Source organism: Schistocerca cancellata, chromosome 4 (assembly GCF_023864275.1).
Source record: "Schistocerca cancellata isolate TAMUIC-IGC-003103 chromosome 4, iqSchCanc2.1, whole genome shotgun sequence".
NCBI classification, from domain to species: Eukaryota; Metazoa; Arthropoda; class Insecta; order Orthoptera; family Acrididae; genus Schistocerca; species Schistocerca cancellata.
The window spans coordinates 580,852,438-580,878,879 of record NC_064629.1 but is presented as its reverse complement, the minus strand read 5'-3'; the positions used below and the strand labels follow the sequence as shown (position 1 = coordinate 580,878,879).

The 26,442-nt window shown below is 37.6% G+C and overlaps 1 protein-coding gene across 1 annotated transcript in view; it reads right to left on the bottom strand.

Moving 5' to 3' along the window:
- Positions 1-26,166, bottom strand: part of LOC126184793 (uncharacterized) — a 75,117-nt gene extending 48,951 nt beyond the window's left edge. The window contains exons 1-2 of the mRNA XM_049927372.1: positions 25,952-26,166; positions 12,017-12,129 (exon numbers count right to left, since the gene is read on the bottom strand). Of these exons, the coding sequence (XP_049783329.1) occupies positions 12,017-12,129; positions 25,952-26,082 (244 nt within the window). The 5' untranslated portion in view covers positions 26,083-26,166. The remainder of the gene's footprint in view (positions 1-12,016; positions 12,130-25,951) is intronic.
- Positions 26,167-26,442: the final 276 nt, after the last annotated feature.

Sequence of the window (26,442 nt, the reverse complement as noted above, 5' to 3'; positions counted from 1 at the left end):
TCTCCACCACATTAGTCTCGCAGGCCCACTCTCCCTCTCCCATCTATCTCTGTGCATTTCCTCCTCCCACTCTTTCTATGTTCATCTCCTTCTCCTCACTTTCTCTGTCCATCTCATCCTCCCTGCTCTCTAGCTGTCCATACTGTCCTCCTCCCTCTCTCTCTGTCTAGCACCTCCTCCCCCTTTTTCTGTCCACCTCTTCCTCCCATCTCTCTCATTATCCACCTCCTCCCTCCACTCTTTGCCCATCTGCACATATACCCCTGCAAGACATGCTTATACTACCAGCACAACATGCCTGTCACACAGGGCAGCCTACATGTCAAGGGTTGAAAAATGCTTTATCGCCCATATCTCTGCTCCTATGGGAGCTAGGAGGCTCTAACTGCACAGGGATGATTCTCATGTACCAAGCGGTAAGTGTACCAAATTTGTTAGAGTCTACAAATTCTACAGCCGTCTGCCCATCTCTGTCATGGCATTATAATCCAATAATCCTCATATGAACATTGTGGTAGCCTAGACGCATTGTTCATATGAAAATTTCTGAACCTAAATTAACAACACACTGCACAGGTGCTGCATAGAATCTCACCACGACAATCAGCTTGGGGAACCTGTTGTTATTTTGGGTTCTCGCTGTTTTAAGTGTACAACACATTGATAACATCTTCAACATAGGCCCTTTTTGCTTTTACTGACAATGCATCAACAGTGGGTGTCTTGCAACCATAGCGAGTACAGTATACTTGACATTCTTTCAGTATTAATAGATTGGATGGCAGTTTTGCTTAAGGATGACTTATTCTGCACATTACTGTCATTGTTCTGTGTTCCTTGTTTGAAGTTCTGATAACAACTGCTACTCCTTTTGTGTTAACGCAAGCTGGAACTGAATTTTTTCAGTAATTGTTTACATTCTCTGCACAGCAGCCTTTCTTGATTTGGAACTTAATGTTATTCGTATCTTATGAAGCCTGCCTGTGGATACTCACTTTTACAATCAATACTGTGTTGTTCTCTGTTCATCTGTGTGCATCTCTTTTGAGGATAATGCCAATGGCAGTGAAGAAAAATATTTTCTACATCTATAACTATAAAGAAAGATGTGTTGCCTACTTCTAACATTCACAGTACAACTACTGGAAAAGCTCCAAAAATGTAAATTGCCTCTGGTGAGTCAGCTTTTTAGTTTTCAGTATACTTAAGACTGAAAAACGCTGATTATTGTGACTTACTGATTTATGATGTTTAGTTTGCAGTTGATACATAAGAGTATTGCTAGTAACAATGCTCTAATCGCTAAAACTAGTTACAGAAATGTGAATAAGACTCACTGACATACTTTGGATATTCTGGCCCTTGGCAGTCTCATCTTTGAATTGTAAGCTGTAGTCACTTTCTAGCCCATTGAACGAATACATTGACTGGTATTCTTCCTGGTGGTAGTAAAACAAAATCTTGACAACAATGTTGAATTACCCTGTTAAATTTACTTGATTCTTTGTGTAATTTTCACTGTACAATACAAGTGATTTTTACTTAAGGTGTGTCCTAAGGTTATCAATTTATGGTTCTGAGTTCAAGAAACTTATTTTTTAAGGAAACTGCACCTAATCTCATCTTTTATGTTGTGATTTATCTGTCATAGCCACCACTGTGGCAATGAGGGAGAAACGACTGCCGTAGCTCTTTGCTACCTCTTCAAAAATGAATAAGGGAATCTAAAGAAAACTTCTACATCAAAATTTGTCTAAGTCCCTTGCATATAGATGAAAAACTTATGACACTGCACAACTAATAATGCCTCTTTCTGCATTTGCCAATATAACTTCATGTATGAAATGCTATTGCACTTTTATACTAATTGAGTATGTCACAGGACAGCAAGTAAATATAGGCTGTTTTCTAAGACTAAAGTAAGTAATATCTTACAAACTCATGCTGATATATGCACACTCATGTTACAGATACATCACATTTTATTATGTCAGACTTTCACCACAAGGCTACCATGGTTTTACTTCATTTGCATTAGAACAGTGCTTATTTTAATGTGTGTTATCCATTAGTTTATTGAACACAACAGTAAATATCAGCGAAAAATTATTCATTAACAGATGTAGAAACCTATTGGATCTGAGTTAAAGATGTCGTCAAACCAGGTTTGAAATGCATTTTCATCCGGAAAGGAATTTTCTTGATGGTTGTTCAAAAAGGAGTGGGAAAGTTTTGAGGGTATAACATAAGTAGAATAACTGCATAAGCGACAACTTCCCAAACAAACTACTGGATAGTTTTGTTTGTGAAATCAGCAGAGTGCATTATCCCATAGTAGTAACATGTGATGCAGTGTCGTCGAGCATTTTTCTTGTAGTGTGACCAAGAAGTACCTCAGCTGTTGGCAACAAATACCGCTGCAATGGACACACCCCTGGGTATAACTTCATAGTTCACAGCACTTTTTGAGCTACCAGGTGCAAAATATTATGTTCATACTGCCCTTTGCTCGAATATATGTCTTCTGTTAGGGTTCTACCTGTACTCTCTTCTTAAGAGGTTAAAAATAAGACATCTTAGCTCATCATATATATTGCATAGGAATGTTCTAATAGCTAACTGATGACATTCAGGCAAAAATGCAATAGTACTCACCACTTTGATTTTTGTTGCTTTGAATTAGAGCACACAACACTCGTACACCAGATTTCTGAACCTTGCCTATTGAATACAAATGTCACAGTTCATCACACAACAGTTATAGAGATTTCCTGAATGTGGAAAATCACTCATGCCAGAATGACCTTCCTCAAAACAAGAAAATCCATTTTCGATGTGCTCTGCCCAAAGGCACTTGCACTTGCCCCATACACAATAGAAAGGTTTCAAAGCTGTGGTCTCTTCACTGTGTTCACCATTCTATTAAATTCAAAGTTAACAATATGTCACAAATGTCAGTCATCTTTCTCCTTGTGACTATTTTGCAACACTTAAACAATTTTCAAATATGAAAAATCCAATACGTAACAGCAATTACCAAAATGAGAACTGATAAATACACTCATATCTGCCTATGCTTTACTGCTCAGTGCTCGATCAGTTTATTGAACTTAATCCAGACAGAAAGTCAATCTAAAATAATAAACAATTTTATGCTTACCAGTGCGAGAGCAAAGACACGTCCAAAGTGTGCTGCACCATGTTCACCTTGTCGGATGACACCTGATATTGGGTGGTCAGTGGAAGATGGCAGTTTGTTGCTGTAGAGGGAGAAAATGTTTCTGGAAGGTTTTGCTATTACTGATTGGTTATAAAGTGAAGCAAATTATCCTTGAGGTTCCATCAGACTGACAACTTCAGCGATGATCAAGACGCAGTTTAAGAAATTGAGGAAGGAGTGGATTCAAATCTGCGACTGTGTTTACAATGTGTATGTCATTTCCTACTAGACCACGAGCTGATACAGCACTGCAACAGATTGAGAAGGAGAAAACACTTCGTTCAGATACTTATGCTTCCTATAGTTTTGCCAGATTGTGCATACAGCCGGACTTCAAATTCTGAGAGGCAGTTGATTTTATTGTCTGTCTTAGGTGAATGATTCAGAGTTAGTCTCTGTGCCAGGTGTCTGGTGGCCAGGTGATGATGAGGTCTCTTACCCCGAGGAACATAGGGAATGATGTGGAAGATCTGCACCGACAATGGATGTGAATTCAGCCTCTATGTCTTTCATCGAGTTACTGTTACAGTATCAAAAGTAGTTTTAATCAACATTCCAAATAGCCTTCAAACACTCAATTCAATGGTGAAATTTTAAAATTTACCATTCTAATATCACCCATGACATCCCCCATTATAGCCATAACTCAATCAATACAACATTTCAAAACATGTGAAGTACACTGCCTGACAAAATGAGTGAAGCATGCAGAAAATAGGGGTGGGGGTGACCAAATGAAACTGTCTGGTTGAAAGGGGTCTGTCATGTTGTATCAGTGATTACAAATTTGAGTCAAATTTTTGAAGAACTCATGACATGTCACCACCTATTGCCTGGATATATGTACTATGGCTGGAAAGGGCATCAGAAAGCTATTGTATCCACTCGTGAGGCAAGCTGGTCCGCAACTGTTGTAACTGGTCTTTGATATCCTGGATACTGGCACCAGGACAGAGTTGACATCCACACTGGTCCTGCACATTTTCTATCAGGGACATATCTGTGAACCTTGCTGACCATGGGACCACCTCAACATCACACAGACATTTCATTTCATAGAGAGACATGTCATGTGGCAGGGTCTTGTCCTGTTGAAAAATGCCACCACAATGCTGTTTTGAGAGGTAACACATAAGGATGCAGGATGTCCATGATGTACCGTCGAGCCATTAGAGATCCCTCAATCACTACCAGCCATTGCCCAATGGCTCCCAACATCACGATACCAAGAGTAACACTACCATACCCCTCCAAAATAGTGAAAGGATGAGACCTCTCCCCAAGTTGCAGTCACACTCGCCGACAGTGATCACTCAGGATAGCACAGAACCACAATTCATCACTGAACACAATGTGACACCATTCATCAACAGTCCATGCTAGCCAGTCACAGTACCACTCTAGATGCAGTCGTCTGTGCTGTTGTGGTAACAGCAGCTTACACATGGGACAATAAGTCCCTAGTCCACCTGCTGTTAGTTTCTGAATGATGGTGCAGGATGACACAGAATGTTGCAGGGAGTCCATTACTTGTTCTCGGGTGGGTCACCAAGATGTGAAGGGGTTATGATGTGCTTGGTGCACAATATGGCGGTCCTCCCTCATAGTGGTCAGATGTGGTTGACCATTACCTTGACAATGAGTATTCCTGCCCTCACGTTCCCACACAGTCCAACAGCAGACCACTATCATGTCTGAATGCTCCACAAAAATAGATACTGCATGATTCGACCAGATGGCCAGATGGATGCCCTCAGTGAGGCCCCTTCAAACTTTCACAGCTGTCTCTGAGTCCATGGCATCTCCATGTCTTTCATGGTGACCACTCACTCAACATCTGATGCTGTTCATGCCCCTTAGACACACAACAAGGCCTGGAAACAACACTAAACATGAACAAAATTATTGTGCTCTTGTGACCATTGTACCCATCACATGGAATTGCAACTCTATAAACACTTACATGCCCAATGATGGTGTCTACATCTAACTGACCACGTCTTTTGTGTGCTTCACTTTCTTTTGTCACTTAGTGTAACATGACACTCAGCATAGTATCACCTTCTGCCTGCACAGTCCACAAAATAATCCAAGGAGGCCTTATCTGAAACCTGACATTATGCCAATCTGCATGAGCTGTGTGTTTCATGCATCTGTTGTGAAGTGACATAGTTACAGTGGATAGTGAAGGTAGCCCTTCACAAATGAATGTCCATATGCAATTCTTTGTACAATAGATGCTGTCAGTACACATCAAGCTCACAGCACTACACTAATACTGTGAGAATGTTCAAGAAGGAGCTGCATATTCGCTACTGGCCTGCAACTCAGATGTGTGTCATTACTGTGCCATCACATTTTCGGGTTCACTACCTGATTTTAAACTGATTTAGATTTCCCAAGTCCTGTGTTACCATACTGCACCACAGTCATGACAATATGGTCCACACAAGTAAGAATGTATATATCAATATAAAAATAATTCTTCATTGAGGCGGACTGTTTGCTTCATTTACATCGTGGATTTTATTGGGTAAAAGTCTAGAATAGGGCCAGTGGTGTACTTACGTATTTTGTGCAGGAATGCTGTCAGCACTTGCCGTGAGGTATGATGGAAACAAAAGAAGGTGTGTAAGCTGTTTCTGTTATGCAGCCAATGAGAGAGCAGCAGGCAGACGATGTGTTTCAAACTTCAAAGTAATACCAGAATGAGAAACATCCCCCAGGCTGTGGCTAAGCCATGCCTCCGCAATATCCTTTCTTTCAGGAGTGCTAGTTCTGCAAGGTTCGCAGGAGAGCTTCTGTAAAGTTTGGAAGGTAGGAGACAAGGTACTGGCAGAAGTAAAGCTGTGAGGATGGGGCGTGAGTCGTGCTTGGGTAGCTCATTTGGTAGAGCACTTGCCCGTGAAAGGCAAAGGTCCTGAGTTCGAGTCTCGGTCCGGCACACAGTTTTAATCTGCCAGGAAGATTCAAAGTAATACAATCGGAAGAAAGTGTGAAACATTGTTGTAAACCAGGATTATAAATTTAATTGCTCCTTGTTTGAGTTAAGGCTACTTAAACTGTGCTAGTATTTGCAAACCAAGGACAATGTCAAAATCCATGGCATATTTAAAAAAAACAGTGAAATACTTCTTTGCTCTGTGTTGTTACGCAATCGATCTATGTGAGCGCACTGAGTAAATGGATCAATGTTTTTAATTAAATCATGGGAGAAGGTAGATGGATCAATGTTTTTGAATTAAATCATGGGAAAAGGCAGGTATTGAATGTGCAACTCTATTATTAATAAAAACTCATCCATCTTCCTTTTTCCACGATTGAATTAAAAAACATTGACCCATTTACTTAAACTGGCCGCTCTTGTTGCACTTACACATGATTCCATGCTCAAAAACCTTTGACTCTTAAAGAGTCATTTCACCACCACATTTAATATAGTTTCATGTCTCTGCAACTAACCCATAAAACACATACCGACAGGCAACATCGCCATGCAGAACTAAATCACTTAAATCAGTCCACGTTATAGCACTCACTTAAATCAGTCCACTTTATAGCACTCACTAGCACAATCACAAAATCTCTCTCTCAAAACTCAATAATACATTGAAAAACAGCAAGACAATGTTTCAGCACTAGAAACACATTGCCTCTCATTGGTTATGCTGGCTACACAAAACTGACATGTTGCTAATCTATGAGCAGTAGATAAGCACCGCCGAGACTGCTGTTGGCCCTGACCTAGACTTTAGCCAGTTTTACTGTAGACTTCTACTAATGTTGGTAATACATGCTGTCTCCATATGTTTGATTTACAGCTTTCCAATAATATACAATCATTTATTAAATAATTGATAACTGTTAAATTGATACAGTAGTCATGGTGGTCATATTCAGTGCATAGAGCTAATCAAAATAGGTAGTACATTTGACTCCTGAACTGACTTCTTTTTATAAGCTTCATGTAACCACATTGACAGTATTGTAATGTCTAGATATGCACATTTTTTCCTGGATTTTTATTCAACTTCTTCTCCCATTCTGCTTATAATTTCCTTTGAATTTAATGTCTAGTAATTTCTCTATGGAGCTGTAATTTTATGAAATAGCATTATTTACATATATTCTCACCACGATATTGCCTAGTTCTTCTGAATAGTATTACACTGTCTTCAAAACCTGCATGCTATGGCTGTTAACAATTGGTCTGCATTTAGAACATCACAGTAAGAACTTGTTTGTAGTGCTACAGTCATAACTCTTGTTAGATAGGTACTAGCGTTCAGCTGATCCGAGGAGATTAGCAAGAATATTACATAATGACAAGTATTAATCCTGATGACAATGACATGTGTATTTTTTTATTTTATTTTATATGTCACGTTCCATAGGATCAAATTGAGGAGCAAGTCTCCATGGTAATGGACCGAGTCAGTACATGAAATTACACTGAAGAACCAAAGAAACTGATACACCTGCCTGATATCATGTAGGGCCTCACGAGAATGCACAACAAGATGCGGCATGATCTTGACTAATGTCTGAAGTAGTGCTGGAGGGAACTGACACCATGAATCCTGCAGGGCAGTCCACAAATCCGCAAGAGTATGAGAGGGTGGAGATCTCTTCTGAACAGCATGTTGCAAGGCATCCTAGATATGCTCAATAATATTCATGTCTTGGGAGTTTGGTGGCCAGCGGAAGTGTTTAAACTCAGAAGAGTGGAGCCACTCTGCAGCAATTCTGGACGTGTGGAGTGTCACTATGTCCTGCTTTAATTGCCCAAGTCTGTCGGAATGCACAATGGACAGGAATGGATGCAGGTGATCAGACAGGATGCTTACGTACGTGTCACCTGTCAGAATCATATCTAGATGTATCAAGGGTCCCATATCACTCCAACTGCACATACTCCACACCATTACTGAGCCTCCACCAGCTTGAACAGTACCCTGACATGCAGGGTACATGGATTCATGAGGTTGGCTCCATACCCGTACACATCCATCCACTCGATACAATTTGAAACGAGACTCGTCCAACCAGGGAACATGTTTCAAGTCATCAACAGTCCAGTGTTGGTGGTGACGGGGCAAGATGAGGCATAAAGCTTTGTGCTGTCCAGTCATCAAGGGTACACGAGTGGGCCTTTGGTTCTGAAAGCCCATATCAATGATGTTTCATTGAATGGTTCACACGTTGACACTTGTTGAGGGCCCAGCATTGATATCTGCAGCAATCTGTGGAAGGGTTGCACTTCTGTGACACTCAACAATCCTTTTCAGTCGTCATTGGTCCCGCTCTTGCAGGATCTTTTTCTGGCTGCAGCAATGTTGGAGATTTGATGTTTTAACGGATTTCTGATATTCACAGTACATTCATGAAATGGTCATATGGGAAAATCCGCACTTCGTCGCTACCTTGGAGATGCTGTGCCCCATCACTTGTGTGCTGACTGCAACACTAAGTTCAAACTCACTTAAATCTTGATAACCTGCCACTGTACCAGCAGTAACCAATCTAACGACTGTGCCAGACACTTGTCTTATATAGCACTGCCGACTGCATGGCCGTATTCCGCCTGTTTACATATCTCTGTATTTGAATACGCATGCCTATACCAGTTTCTTTGGTGCTTCAGTGTACTACAGAAGAGTAATAATAGATAAAATGAAATGTATATGAATCCTATATAGATGACAAGACATAATTTTAAATCATCATAATCAATGACATAACACAGGAATTAGCTTAATTTTTTACTTCTTCCGTGAGTTCCTTGACAGAATAAAAAGACTGAACCATGAGGAAACTTCATTTTAGACCTGAAAGTGTGTGGGTTACTGCTAAGATGTTAGAAGTCTTGTGGCAGCTCACTGAAAGGGGATGCAGCAGAATAGCACACAACCTTAAGCACAAGAGTCAAGGAGCTGCATTCTGAATGCAGATTGGATTTCTACCTACCTACTATAAACTGAATGACAGCTGCTAACTCTTGGGAATAAGGTGATATTGTTAACAACAAATGCCATTAAAGAAAATATGTATTTAGAGACCAATTTCAGAATTCCCAGACTACTGAACAAGGGTCGACAAGAGGTTTACAAATTTACACCACATATTGCTTGAGCCACCTGTTTCAGGGCCAAAAATACCCCTTTTTGAACCAGAAGAGTCATTCTAAAAATAATACCATATGTCATAAGCAAATGAAAATAAGCAAAGTAGACTACTTTTTGTGTTGGACTATTACTTATTTTAAAGTACTGTTCTAATGGTAAATAAAGCAGTGTTTAGTTTTTGAACGAGATCCTGAACATGGGCTTTCTACTAATCATATGCCCATTCTGTGTAATCAGAATGTTAGTTTTTGTTGAATTGCATGTTAGAAACTGTAAAAATTGAGTAGTACTGTGATTTACCATCCGTTTATTTTCTACATGCCATGAACTTGCACAGAAAAGAGAATATAGCATTTTCAGTTGTTAAACCAAACTCTACATTTGACAGCAAATTATGTGAATTGAAATGATCAATTACCCTCGTATATACAGCCTTTTCAATGACTTTATCAAACACTGACGGCATAGAAATAGGTCTAAAATTGTCTATATTATCCTTTCCCTTTTTTTGTAAAGTAGCCTCACAATTGTGTACTTTAATTGTTAGGAAGCTGACCATTCCAAAAGGAAAAGTTATAGATATGGCTAAGTACCGGGCTAACATATGCAGAACAGTACTTTAGTACTCTGTTAGATACCCCATCACAACCGTGTGAGTCCTTAGTGTTTAGTGATTTAATTATTGACTTAATCTTCCCCTTGTCAGTATCATGTAGGACTATTTCACATAAGTCTCCAAAATCTATGAGAGTTATAAGATTCCCTGTAGCAACTAAGCTTCTATTTAGTTCATCTGCTATATTCAGAAAGTCATTATTAAATATTGTACATATATCCAACTTATCAATACCTGGAACATTCCTACTATGTACTGACTTTATGTCCTCAACCTGGTGTTGACGACCAACACCTCCTTCACGACTGACCATATGGTTAGGATTTTATCCCGAGAATTAGCTACTCTATTTGCATACCACATACTTTTTGCCTTCCTAATAACATTTTTAATCACCTTAAAATACTGTTTGTAATGGACTGTTGCAGCTCGATTGTGACTCCTTCTAACAGAAATAGTATTAAGAAATATAACAGAATCATGTTTTATATTTTCAGTCATTATGTCAACATATGTCACTTTCAAATTCTTAATTTGTCCTGATTCCAAACCAGACTAATGCCCAAAGAATAGAACAAACATGTGGGAGTGCATATGCTGTTCCATAGTCACACATACCTATATGACATTTTCTGTGTGTTGCAGGGGCTCTATGCCCATATTACTATGCCTTAACTTCACACATTTAAAATATTACAAGAGCACTGGAATGTATGGTATTGTTTTAATATTGACTATTCCACTGGTAATACAACTGAATAGAAACACTAAACCAAAAATTCAATGGAAATGTAGCCTTTTCATCCATCAGTTTTCTGTAGGATAAACCAACATTTGCCTGACAAGATTTGGGTAAACCACAAAAACCAAAATCAGTGTGGCTGGGTAGGAATTTGAAGCACGGCTTTCCTGAAAGTGAGTACAATTCTTTAACCCCAGAACTACTTCACTTGGTCTCTCTAACTTCTGGGGATTTGTTGCTCTCTGTGATTCTAATTTTCAACTATAACAGTTTCACTATGAAGTTGCTTACCTGATTTCAGAGTTCTGCCTGTTCCCTCATCATATTCTAGATTACCAAATTTATTCAAACAGTCCCCTCTTTCTTGCTATCACCACGAGTGTGTCATAATGATGGTTTTGTTGACTGGCTAATTGTTAATACAGCCAAAATGGCCATCTGAACTGCCACTGGGGATAAGCTGTCTTTGCAAAAGTGTCACCTTAATCTCAGAAACTACCTCTACAAAGAGAAGCACATAGTGGTAGTAAGAAAACGTAAACTACCAGGTCTGGTGGATGAGTGAATGGTAACAGTTGCAAATTGTCTCTTCTCAACAACACAAATTGCTCATTACAGTGGTGATTGATCCAATTCTATTAATTCATGCAGTTGAGGGTGTACCATTCCACTGATTCAGGTACCTATTACAGGCAAGAACCAAATGCTCTTTCCATGCCTTGTCCTAACATTGCAATCAATGACAATTCCTAAACAGAGCTCATATTTCACAATATTAATCTAATGGCAGTACTGAGCAGTCACACACTCTGGGTCCTCAATTTGCAAACTTGTCAGTATGACCAAGAAGACTTGCTAGTTTGTACCATCAGGGAAGCACAGCAGGGTATAGACCATAAGGAATGCTATGAGGAGAAAAAAATAAAAACTACAATACATTATAAATTAAGACTGAGAATCACCCCCATAACAATAATATCAGCAACAGAACATCATGTCTAAACCTGAATAAAAATGAGATGATTCTATAAATTCACTTTGCAGGCTTTTCTGCTCATTCTGCAAATATCCCCATCAATTAATGTGGTGTTTCCTTCCATCCCTTCATGTTACTAGTCAATCTTCAAGTATTGTTCTCTACCATGCACAAACAGATCATGACACGAAGAGCAGCTTTAACCAGGGTAGGTATGCATATTCAGATTTTCAGTTTCCTTGCTGTTTGTCAGTATTTCACTGCCACCCTGCTGCTCCCCCCCCCCCCCCCTCCCCACCCCTTCCAGAGAAAAGGAAGAAAAGTACTGTTTGCATACCTGTTATACCAATCCACGAAATACTGGGGCCACAGTATATTGCCATATGTTGTTTCACAATGTCCAGTTGTGACTTTAAATCACTTTCACCTTCGTCGATAAGAACAACATCTCTGAAGTTACAAAACAAGAAAAACGAAATTGTTAAATTAACATAGTAAATATGAAGATTAATTACTCTATAGCTAATTAATGTTAATAAATAGCTAAATACACTTTCACAATCCAAACTCTTGCTTCTTCGTGAAGCAACTGTGATCACATGAATCCCATTTCAGTTAAGTGTTCAGTTATTATTACATGCATTTACAAGAACAAAACCAATACATTAGTCTATCTCTCATGTTGACTGGCATTTTGAGAAGACCAATCATCTAAGGCTGACAGTTATTTTAAAATAAAGCAAGTAGTATTTTGATTAGCCCATTCCAAACTAGCTGTCTACTATTTTGGAGTGTGAAAATCTTGCAATTCAGACATCATTCCGATTATAGTAACAGTCAAAACTTTATTTCATGGTCTACAGTGCAAAGTGTGTCAATTAGTACAAATACTATACACGTGAAAGTTTGATAATTCCATTATTTTGGCAGTAGCACGTAATGTAGTATTTTGAGGTATGGACTGCAACTTAGTACTTTCCTATCATTGCATAAGCTACACCTACACAATAATGCTAGAGACATAGCCAAAGTAATATGTGCACATCAAACCATTTATTCCAGTGCATAGGAAAATAAGCAACACATGTTTAGAATCAGTCGCATCTGGAACAAATGTGCACATGAAGTAGCGAGGTGCAGTATTGCTAGTTCCTGCAGCCCAGAATACTTTATACCTTTCTGACCTATATTTAGATTTCACAGACACAGTATTAACAGAGGGATGTGGCTTTTTTCACTATTCATAATGATTTAGAATACTAATAACTCAGTTGAGAAGTGTACAATATTTTAAGTCTACTATGGTACAGAATGGGGTACTGGGAGTTGGTTTCAATACAGCAATTAACACACAGCTTCTCCACAACAGATCAGACAGGAGGATGTCAGAATGTTTGCACTGTCACCTCAAATAAATCAAACTGTGAAACCTTTCTTCTAAGTGTATTATAATATGAGCATTATAGGTTATTCATGACATGCACAGTTGTTTATTGCTTTTTCACTCTTTCTATACTCAGCATCACTGAGATAATGATTTAGACTTTAATAATTTTTCTCTAGCTTTTTGTCTTCACTGCCCAGTTGCTTTGTATTACCACACTATATTAGACACAAGTACATGCTACAAGTGTTGAAAGGCATTTGTAATTTTATTCCCATGCAACAGCTGAATACTGATGTTCCTCTCTTACTTCTTTATTGAATTTGTCACACAGAAGTGGATACCTAGTATACAGTAATACTGTAACATGATTTTAATTGTGTGTATATTTGTGTAAGGATGCAGTCTTCACTTATGTAAAGCAGAAAAGGTATTCCCAACAACTTAGTACAATTTATACTGCATATGCCTGATTATTCTGTGTTCCCATTAATTATCCAAAACCTTGGATTTTATGTAAGGCTCAACAGATTTTTAAAATTTTTTTTTTTACTTGACTTGGAATCCTCAATAGAAACTGCTAAAACTAGTTGAGTGGTACAGTCAGCTATCACAATTCTCATTCTAATTGTATCGTCACCAAGGAATGGCAATGCTTTAGTTTCCCCCCTTGATATATTGGTAAATAATTCATTGGTAAATCATTTTGACTTTTACACGGTCTCTTAGACTTCATTCTCTGGTCTTTCTATTGCTCATGTGCCACATTGCGATGTTATATATCAGTAACAGGGGATACCTTTCCCTGATTACTTGGTTTATGCTGGCTATAAGATTATACATTCCCTTTGTTTTTAACTAAGACTATTACTTCTGTACAATGATTTTATTAATGTAATTAGTGATAATATTCCTCATGAACTAAATGTCCAAAGGTGTGGTTCTTTCACAAGATTTCTTAGAAGTAAATTAAAATGACATCTCCTCCCACACAAAGTTTTATTCACAGGTTATACAAAATGCAAGAAATAAAAAGAGAGAAAAGTGTCTTGACACATTCGACATTGTAACAAATTATCATGTATATGATCCATGGAACAAGAAAAAACTAACTGACTAGTCAATAAGTAGGTAGTTGTATCGTCGGCTGAGACACTGAAAAATATAATCTGGTCATCAATTTCCCTTTCTGAATCAACTTTGGTTTTCTGTTATAAATGGTTTTATAACTGACATGTCTTTTAAATAAAATTTCAGCACATATAATTTGCAACATGAATTCATCAAGGTTATGCTTCTACAAGTCATAAAAGGACTTTTCTCACATTTATTGTGATTTGGGAATGAACTGCTTCAATTCATTTGTTGGGATCATAACAATGAAATCAGAACATATTTATAAAGCTTAACAGCCTATTGATGAAAGCTTGTAAAGAGGACTTAATGAATTCTATATCTATATTATCAAATTTGGTGTCTTCTTATTTTTAGTTTTAATAACATGTGATAGTTATTTTTATTGCTGTTGGAGTAACAATAATGGTTTCCTTTTCACTGCTCTTCCATAAATTTTGAAAACAACCTAACTGTGCAGATAACAAAGGTGCATTACTTGCAGAGGATCTATTATCTCCTTCATAACTTTTTACAAATAAATAACCAACGTAAACATATTTGATGAAATAGGAAGATATTGTTTCACCACATTCCCATACCATTAGCACAAAATTATCAAATCAGAATTATGGTGAAATGCAAGTCATTTGCAGAAACAAAATCCTGTCCTATAACACAGAATCCACCTAGAAGAATATGTTTCATTCTTTTGACTAGTATGTAAGACTCTGTGGAATTTATTGTTAATCTAACTGTTCTCACTACATCACACAGAAATTTGACCAAATTTCAGTGTTAGATTCAAACAAAAAGATACTTTTCATTCAGTAAAAATTTGTGAGTTTTTATTATTGCTAATTATAGCTCACTTGGCAGGCATAAATATTCCACTTGCTAGAGCATATCCATATGCCTCACTTTTTACTATATCTTCGAGTATTCAGCAGATCACATCACTGATATGTACAACAGTACTAACATACCACCACACTCACTGCCTCCAAAAGGAATTCAATAGCCTAAAAGGTGGGTTCATATACAGAATTTTGCAGACAGCCTTTAGAAACTACCTCTATCACTTTTCAGGTATGTGCTTAACATTCTACAACCTTACACTTGCAGTAATTGACACAGTTGTAATAAGGAAATATTAGAACACACAAACTGTGCAGTTGTGGCAACATAGAGGGCTATTTATTAACCCTCTTGGACATGAAAACAGAAGACATGAATGTATCAACATGTGTAAAATTGCCAAATTGTGGCAACACTGCCTGTGGTGGGGTAGACACCAATACCACAAGCTGGTTACAAGAAATTACATAGTGGGCTAATATAAGGTGACACAGCAGCTGGCTGTATCCTAAGACATCATTTTATATATGTACTGACATTGTATAACTTTCGAAAACTCATCAACTTACTAAAATCATTCCAAAATATTGTGAACATTATAGAGGAACGGGGATAGAAAGTAAACTACTATACTCACAACATTAAATGTGAATCTATCATCTCTATTCTTTAGCTGTATGCTTGGGATAATGAAGGGGGGAAAGAAATAGTTAAAAAAAGGAATTAAGATATTGTTAGAGGGTAAAGATATAAGTCCGAATCTGCAATAACAGAATGAGCAGCTTATTAATGATGAATGTCACAACAATAAATTAAAGAAAAGAATAAATAAGGGACACACATACAGACACTGTGATCAATATGGTTAACTTGCTTTACTGCTAGCTGTTCTCCTCCCAAAAATTTTTCATTCTTCCTGACCTAGTTGCTCTTTCTTCATCAGTTATCATGTCTTCTTTTTGTGTCAATGATTTTGACTTACGCTTTGTGTGTTCTTCAGAATATTCTTTTCTTCTGTTTTCAATTGGCTGAATTGTTATATTTTACTCTTCTAAATAGAACTGGGCCTCTTTCATCCAGTCAGTGTGGATTTAATTTTTCCAAAAGTAACTGAATAGTTGTTCCATTAGCCTGGTTTCTAAAAATCCTAATAAATGGTATACAAAGTCAACTCTCCTTTTTCGCATGTATCTCTCACTGACTCACTTTCATTGGGTTGTGTTGGGGGAGGAGACCAAACAGCGAGGTCATCGGTCTCATCGGATTAGGGAAGGAAGTCGGCCTTTTCAAAGGAACCATCCCAGCATTTGCCTGAAGAGATTTAGGGAAATCACGGACAACCTAAATCAGGATGGCCGGACACGGGATTGAACCGTCGCCCTCCCGAATGCGAGTCCAGTGTGCTAACCACTGCGCCACCTCACTCGCTACCTCACTTTCATAATACACCACTTCATTATACAGTAGTTTCCATTGCCCGTCTATTTGTCATTTTTTTGTTGATGACTGTTCTGTCTGCCTTCAGTACTTTTTCTGTTGTTGATTTGGTGTTCAACTTGAATAGTGTTTTACATGCCTTTGTTGGTTCAGATTCAACAATAGAGCGACAATGTTCGAATTTCACTGAGATATTTTCTTCTTGGAGGTTGGCCAGGTGCTTTACTGGGGTTGTTCCAATTTAATTGTTCTGCTTTATATTGAGGCTTTCTTATGTGAGTTCGAAGTTATTATTTCACCAAAATATTTGAACTACTTTACAATCTTCATTTGTTTGTTATCATTCAGCTGAACAGCTGATGTTCCAACCTAAAAGGTTAGCATCATTTCTGCTTTTTCAAGTGAAATTTGCAATCCAACTTTTATTACCATTTTTCAAGTAATTTAGTTTCAAGTTTAGTCGTTTCCAATTTATCTGCAACTAATACAAGATCATCTGCAAATGCTATGCAATCAAGTTTCTCATAGTTGTCAATCTTGATCTTTGGTTGGCACCTATTATTCCATTCCTGCACAACTTTCTCCAATGCCAAGTCAAACAGTAATTGTGACAGTCCATCCCCACATCAAAGACGGGTTCGGATTTTTGAATGGTTCTGATAATTTACCTCTAAATTTAACTTTTGATCTGGTATTCTTAAGGGTGATTCTGACGAGGTTTAGGAGTTTTTGGTGTTGTTTGAATTCCTGAAGGATGTTGAGTAACAACTCGAGATGGATACTGTCATATGATTTTTTTTAAGTACAAAAAAAAAGTGAGGACTAACTCTTGTTTCAAACTCGTATGCTGTTTCATGATCCACATAAGACTGATAATCTGACTGGGACAACTTCTTCCTGGTCAAAATCCTCCCTGATATTCTCCAAGTTCTCAGTCAAGTTGTTCCTGAATTTTATATATTTAATCCAAGATAAATTCTTATGACATCAAGTAGAGGTGTTCCCTGATAATTACTTGGATCTGATCACTCACCTTTTTTGCATATTTAATGGATTATTGCTGCGTACCACTTCAGGCATTTTCTCAATATTCCATGTTTCTATAATTTGTTCATTTAAGTTTCGAAGGGTTTTTTCATATACATTCTTCCACATTTCTGCAACCAGTTGATTCTCTCCTACTGCTTTGTAGTTTTTGAGTGAACCAATTTCTCTGATAACTTTGTTGTAATCTGGTAGTACAATCTCCTCTCACTGAGTTTTATTTTTTGGATGAGAATTAAATTCTAAGTATTCTTTTGGTTCCCCAAAGTTGAGTAAGTCTTTGACAAGTAGACAACCAGAATTGTTTTGATTATTGTGTGCTATTTTCCCATTTTTATTTTTTGTCATATACATGGGCGATGTTCACTTCGATTTACACTGCTTAAATGTTTCATAATTGTCCTTAGTTTTATGTTGATTGAATACTTGGTCTATGGTTTTCAGTGTTAATTTTGCTGATTTAAGCTAATTGTTCTAATTTATTTGGCTATTTGTCTTCTAGTATTGGTTAGTCCTACTTGTGATCTTCCCATTTTCTTTTGTTGGTTGTTTAACCATGCCTTGTGTGGGTGTGGTTTTTTTTCAGTTGCTTTGTCACAATTCCACCCAGTATGATTCTTTCTCCTTAGACTGATAGCAGTTTCTTCAACTATTGCTTTCAGTTTATGAATCAACATTCTCAGTCTGTCACATAGTGGTATGCTCAGTCTCTCCAAATAAGCCGTATTATTTATTAAGTAACTGGGGTGATAATTCCTGCTCCTATTGGATTGGAACAGTCTGTGTTTCATTTTTGGTGTTAATTCAATTTTTACGTTAATGACATAATGATCTGAGTCAAAGTCTACCAAACAGAGGACTCTTTGACATTTTAAATTTCTCTGTGGTAATTTTTTCCTATGGCTACATGACCAATCTGGAAATACTTCAATTTTATGTTAGGGCATTTTCTGGCCAGTAGTTTGTGTGGTCACCCCTTAAATCATGTGTTTTTAGAAACAGTCCATGGTCAACACATAGTTCAATTATTGTCTAATGTAATTCCTCACATCTTGGGTCACCTATAAATACACCTATGTGATTGTTCTTTTCTTACATTACAACATGAACATTATCTCATTTAGATTTATAATTCAGACACACTCTATGAGTCACTGCGCAACTATTCATTGGGGTAAATATATTCTTTCAGGCATTTGCACATTACCTTCTTCACTGACTAAAGTTTTATCATCAACATAGGATATTTTTTGTTTCTTCTCACTGACTTCAATATTGTTTATAAAGAGACAGAATAACAGTGGACAAAGTACCTGATTGTTGAGGTACTCCACATTTAATGTCCCTGCTGTCAGATCTGTATCCATCTTTATAGTCTCATGCTGCTTTCTGTTGTAAACATTGCACCTTGAAATCTCCAAGTAAGAAAGTGAAATAATTTAAAACATATTCTGCATTAAACATAATGCAAATTAGCAATTGCAATGTTAATGACATATTCAAGTTAAAGAGGAATTACGCAACACCATATTTTGGGGAGACTTAACTTGAAGCACGTAGATGTGGATGACAGACTCTGAAGTTTTATGGCTACTGACTGGAGTGCAGTACATACAATATTTGTTAGCAACTAATTCTACTGAGAAAAAAATTAAGTCAATGAATATTTAAGTGCCATGAGAAAAAAGAATGTTCTGGGGGCAAAAAGGACAGCTTATTCGGTCACATTCTAAAGTACACATACTGGATGATTCGTACACATAATGGATGGTTCAGTTTCTGGAGAAGATGAAGCAAATATGAATGCACAGTCTACTACCGAGATTGTTTGCTAATAAAAGACAGAACTGTGGAAATGGAAGGCCACTGACAAGAACTTGAAAGAATGGTAACTTTCTAGGAAAGTAGTATTGGCAATTCTTGCAGAACATATCACTCCCTCAGAAAACTAGAAATTTTTTTACTTTGAAAAAGTTGTGGTTAAAGATTTGCAAATAATTATTTGATTTTCATTGGCCCCACAAATCATAGTGTGATTTATTACACATAGATATTGGACAAGTGAAAGGAGAACTATATACATTAAAGTTACAAACACAAATTCTTTTTTGAATTAGTTAGCAACCTACGACACACATTGTTAATAGTACATCATTACTCTTATAACACAAAAGGGGAAGCTGAAAAGTAATGCCTCTGAATTTTTTATGTGAATACTCTTAGAGGCTTTACATAAAACAGATGTTATTAACATTTTACATCTTTATTCTTCATGCCCACATATTTAAAGCCCTCTGCTGATAGAGGATTCCGGACTGTAGATTGCCGGTGCACGAGAAACAGTGTGCTGCAATTGAGTTTACAATTAATAGAGTACATTCATACATGGGGCACCTTCTACTTCAGTATGCCAACAATGGTCCACACATGAGTGCTGCAACAATCTTATATCTTGGGTTTACTATCATTGATCATCCTCCATACAGTCCTGACTTGGCCTCATCCAATTTTCATCTGTTTCCAAAACTTAAAAGAACACCTTCGAGGGCTTCAAAAAATGGTTCAAATGCCTCTGAGCACTATGGGACTTAACTTCTGAGGTCATCAGTCCCCTAGAACTTAGAACTACTTAAACCTAAGGACATCAAACACATCCATGCCTGAGGCAGGATTCGAACCTGCGACCGCAGCGGTTGCGCGGTTCCAGACTGTAGCGCCTAGAACCACTCGGCCACCCTGGCCGGCTCAAGGGCTTCACTTTGATAGTGATAAACTGGTGCAAGCCAAGGTGGGTCTGCGGCTCCGTCAAAGTCAAACATACTACAGTGACAGTATCAACAAACTGGTCTCTTGGGAGAAATGTGTTCATCACCTAGGTGAATACATTGAGATATAAATATGTAGAATGTTAATAATGTTTGCTTCATTTAAGAAACTAAGAGTTTTCACATAAATTTGAAGATAATACTTTTCAGAACTCTCTCATACAAAAATATCGTGACTAAAGCATGTTGGCAGGATATTGAGTTCCTTAAAGAGGTGTCTGCAAGTAGAACAGAGGGACATTTGTTTCATTACCTTAAATATTCACTTCTGCATAATAAACATATTTTTGTGAGAGATGCCTCAGGATGTAATACAATAAGCAACTGTCGAGAAAGTACAAGACTGGAATACCCACATTTTAGTGTTCCTGTATCACAGAATTTATTGAGAATCTAAAAGTGTAGCACAAACTGCTCTGTCTGATTATGTACCAATATAACCCACTCCAGAGTATCATCTATCCATAACCCAAGGTTTTGTGGTTACTGCTTGATGTATGAGCTCATTTTCAAACACGATATAATCACAATACTTCTTGTGATAGGAGGAAACTTCTGTACACAGTTTTGTCTTTGGGTAATTCCATGCATCACTCAACACGACCCATTCAGATTTCTTTCAGATTTGGTGCATCCAACACTCCAGATAAGAGATGCAAAACTGCAAATTTGCAGAGATTATGACAATTGTGAAGAACGTTACAGATCTGAAACATCTGGAAATTCTGTGACATTTACTTGTGCTCGTCTCATCATAAATGACTATAATTCTGACTGTAATCCAGATACAGCAAAGTATCACTGAAAAGCTAATGAGTGGAGCTTTACTTAAATATGCAACATAGAGGGTTCCTAAGAATTTTCACATACAAGATCATTGATCTTTATGTTTGACCTTGATACAAAAATATGCTGTTATAGACATGATACATATCAGGACCAAACAGCAAAGGCATCATAACCAAAAATTTATTTCACCTACATCACTAGGCTAACAAAAAGCAGTAAGCAGCTATGTATCTGGGTGTTCTCCAGAACAGTAGAAAATAGCAGTTACTATTATTGTGACAAATTGGTGAAAATTTATTGCTGTGGACAGCCAATCAGGAAGCCATTTATTTCAACCAATCATCATTAGCTTGTTTACTCAAACTGCAGTGTATATGTGCTGTGAAGTAGTATTCTGCAGTAGTTTGTGAAAAATGGATTTCGATTGAACATTGTAATCCATCTAAAGGAGGTCATGCAAGAGTATAGAAGAATTTGAAGACTAGTGAACGATAAACAAGTGTCCTAATCTAGGTGGAAAAATTTGTGGTAAACGTACAAAGCAAATATCACAAAATCCGTCAATCGCTGCAGGTGTTGCTTCAGCTGAGCTAGGTACTTCCAGAGAATAAGTAAGCGAAGAAGAAATGGCATCAGACATGGCAGTCGATACTTTGAACACCAGCCTTCAGTTTTTATGTGAATCTCCCATGGAAAAAAGGCTTCAGTGCAAGAAAAAGTACGCAAAGCAAAAAATTTAAAAAATGTTGCCTCACTGTTGGAGCATACTTATGTGGCACAACTGGATAAAGAAGAGTGTGGAAAAAAACTGAGAAAGAGAACTCATAGCACAGCTAAAAGATACATTTCACAACACAGAATGTATGAGTGAGAAAATCAAAATTTTGACAGCACTTCCAAAGAGCTGGAGTATAAGGAAAATCATGAAAGGATTTTCCACTTCAGATTAGATGGTACGAGGAGCAAAACAGTTAGCAGAACATGGTATATTAGTGACACAAAATCCAAAGCCAAGTAAGACATGTTGTGAAAACACAGTTCAATGTGTGCATGATTTTTACTGTGATCATAATGTGCTGCCAGGAAGAAATGACTGTGTGTCTATGAAATAAAATGGAATTAGCATACATATGCAAAAGTGCCTAAGGTTGCAACATCTTAAGGAATAGTATGCCAAATGAAACTACTAGATTCTCAAAATTTTGTGAGTTGCTGCCAAAAGCACTGTGTTCTTGCCTATGCCAATGGGAGCCACACTGTTTGTTTGTGTGTCTCACACCACAATTGTAACTTAATGGTAGGATGGTGTAAACTGAAAGAACTAACAAAGTGTGAAGAACACTCATTACCATCATATAAGAACTGTGTAGCATTTGTTACATGCAGTCCTGCGCTCCCAGTATGTTTCTTAGGTGCATGCCCCTACTGTAAAAGTTTGACAAGACTAACTGATTATCTGTTTGAACTGTTCAGTATGAACTGCACTGGCAAGATTACATGCAAGTGATGGTTATTTCATTGAGGTGTCTGCATTGAGTTTACAACAGCTCCTACCACACTCATGTACCATCCCGCAGTAGTCACAGATCTTTAAAAGCACCAAAGAACAACTCATAAAGTACATGAATATCTTGTTGTTTGTGAGTTTGTAGAGAATTGTTCCTTCAACACTCAGGATGAAGTATAGGGATAGCTCTGGAATAATTCACAGGTTACAATTCCCAGTTTGTAGCTTATTACAGAGATGAAAATGCTACTGAAATACACCATATGTCATTGCAGAAATTTCTGATTGCCTTCAGCATGATGCACTGTGTCTGTATTTTCTCCAGGATAATTATACTAATTTTTTAAAATGTCACTTTCCAATTACAAAGTACATTTTCCATGTTTTGGATGGATGTGCTGCTTAATACAAAAACAGAAAGAATTTCATGAATCTGTCCAACCATAAGAAAGATTTTCAACTGCATTATTTGGCCATAGCACATTGTAAAGGACCTTGCAGTGTGGTTGCAGAGGCTGTAAAAAAAAATAGCCTCACTTGCCAACTTCAAGCAACCTCATGAAAACCATATTTTGACACCAATGTAGGTGTTTCAGTGGTGCAAGGAAAATATTCCTTCATGTGCCTTTGACTTTACATAAGGTTCCCATCATGATTAAGATATGGCCGAGCTGAAGCAACATTTCAATAGTACAATTCCAGGCATCCATAAGTTTCACTGTGAAATTCCAGTTAACAAAGATATAGTAAAAACAGAGATGTATTCTGCTTCTTTAGTGAGCAGTGAAGAGTCAACAACTGCTACGTGGAAAGAAATGCTATTAACATACATAGATATGTTGCCTGTATGTATAACAGCATTGGTGGATTGCATATGTTGAGTCAACTGAAGCATCCGGTTCCACCCTTCTGCTTTGACCTGCGACATAATTGTGGTGTTGTGTGTGACACTACTATGGCGTGGAGTTTTTGAGTTGGTTGTCCTTGTAGATGTCGTGTTCTTATATTTGATGGTGCGATCTTGTGGTGGATGTGCACAGTATAACATGCGATATTGGCTTCAGTTGAGTTTTGGTTGTCATCGTACTAATGTGGTTTTGAGTTTACGTAGTTGGCGCAGTAACGTGGGTTGTGGAATTTTTTTCAGTGAGTTATTAATGTTTCTCATTTTTTACTTATGTGGGTGGCATTTTTGTTAGGTCTGATTAGTTTGGTGTTTGTTGTGTGGAAAGAAGTATACATTTTTTTTATTTCTTATTTGTTAGGTATGGATATGACAGTGAAGTTCACGAATTTACCATTACATTCTGTGGTGGGTGATGATATGATGTCTGTCATACAGTTTCTGCAGATGTTTGGTCTCATTGCTGAATATGTTAGGTGTCATGTTTGTGGCAATGGCATGAGGGTGAGCAGAGTTCTAGCAGCTAAGACCAGACATATGTATATGAATGTGTGTGTGTGTGTGTGTGTGTGTGTGGCGCACCAGCTTAGGTGGTATTGCTGGAGGCTTTTGTTGGTAAGTAATTTTGTTCTGATTTTATTCTGTAGTAACAATTGTGATGTTCTGTGTGTTGTATATTTATGGTAGGTCAGTTGTGTTTAAACTGACATAGTGAATATGGGGTATTTGGGTTCTGAGTTGTTGAGATTTTGACAGTACTCAAGAATGGGTTGCACCAACATTCTATACAATGTCTCCTTTATGGATGAGCTACTCTTTTCCAAAATACTCTCAATAAAGTGGAGTCAAGCATTCACCTTCCCCACTACCAACCTGATGTGCTCGTTCCATTTCATGTCAGTCTGCAACATTATGCCTAGATATTTAATTGATTGACAATGTTAAGCTGCACTCTACTAATGCTGTATTTGAATGTTACAGGGCAGTTTTTCCTACTCATCCTCATTAGCTTACATTTTTCTATGTTTATAAAAAAGTCTTTAAGCCATTCATATATTTGACAAGCTGTTCTGTATGTTCATACCTTCATTAATGGTCTGCAGTGGGGTATCACACCAAATGCTTTCCAGAAATCTAGGAATAGGGAACCTGCCCGTTGTGCTTCATTCGCAGCTCACAGTATACTGTGTGACAAAAGGGTATGCTGAATTTCACACAAGCAATGCTTTCTAAATCCTTGCTAATTTGTGGCCGGAAGCTTTTCTGTCAAGGAAAATTATTATGTTCAAACTTCAAATATGCTCAAAAATTCAGCAGGAAAATGATGTTAAGGTTTGTAATTTTGCAGGTCCATTTATTTTTTTTTTTTTTTCCCTGTTGCTTGGCATTTTGCACTAGTGAGAGTTTTGTGATAAAAGAAAGCTAAGTAAGGGGCCAATGCCAAAGAGAACTCTCTGTAAAACCAAATTAGGATTCCATCCAGACATCGTGACTTAGTTGTTTTCAATTCCTTTAGTTGCTTCTCAGTGCCTATTTCTACGTCCTTCACGCAGAGTGCTAGACAATGGTGTATCTGTACGATCATCGTGCATGAATGATTCATTAAAAAAATACTTGAACTTTCCTTTCGCTATCTTGTATTGTCACACCAGATTGTTCAGTGAGTGACAACAGGAGCTACGAACCGCCTGGTGATTTTGCGTAGGATCAGCATCTTCTCGTGGAGATCTTTCGCTGAAGCATAACGATGGAAATTGTTGTAGACTTCGCGCATTAATCTTTACATAGACCCAAGAATTTCTACTAATTTTTGGCTTACAGCATTTCAACATTCTTTTATTGAACCGAGTGTGCAACAATTCTGTTTCCTCAGTGTTTTGCAAATTTTGGTTTACATTGCGGTGTATCTTTTCTGTCTTTAAGCCATTTAATCGTTAGCTATTTGTCGAGAGCGTCATTTACAATTAGTTTGCAGTATGACATAATTCCTCTACGACCATAAAACGAGACCTAAATGATTTCCATTCATTGTCTAAGTGGGATGCTAACAACTGCTTATCTACTCTTTCCAGTGTGAAAACTCTCCTATACTTCTTGACGGCTTTATTTATCCTGTGAATATCGTCGCTATAATGACATCATGATCACCATTCTCCGTCAACACTGGCTGTCCATACCACCTACAATGAACATCACAGACAACAACGATGGAGACCTAACACACAATCAGTTTCCGGGAAGATAAGAAAACTGTCATACACTCCTGTGTTTGATATCAACACAATTTCAGTAGTTCCCATGCGTATTGTCGGTTAAAGACAATTGTCAATTAAAAAAACTGTTTCTGAATCGGTAGTATGAGCGATGGGAAATGTCATACCACAGAGTCGTCGGCTCGAATACATTCTCACCTGTACGACTTTAATGAATCCACATATCTTCTTTCTTGATAATGTCCCAAAAACACTTTATTGCACAAAAGTTTTTTTGCAAATATTAGAGCCTGCTCAGGTTCTAGAACTGCAGAATCTTTACGAACCATTTTTCGTCTACTGCACTGTCATAACAATACCAACATATCAAGCCGACAATGACATATCAAATATAAACACAGCAAAGAACTTAAATCTATATATATAGTCCATCTGCATCAACCAAGGACGTTAGGATCTCTATTGAAAGAGGTTCCCTCGCTTCTTCTCCTTGAGTTTAAGATTCTGTGGCGAAAACTAGTTTTAGTGCAGCCGATTACTCTTGAAGATCAGAAAAATTTAAATTATTGAAACTGAAGTACATATTTCCAAGCAAATTCTTTCATTTCTTCCAACCTGAAGATGGCACCGATTTACCTCCATGCGTTGTCCGTACCATGGAGGTAAGATACCTCCATGGTCCGTACCTT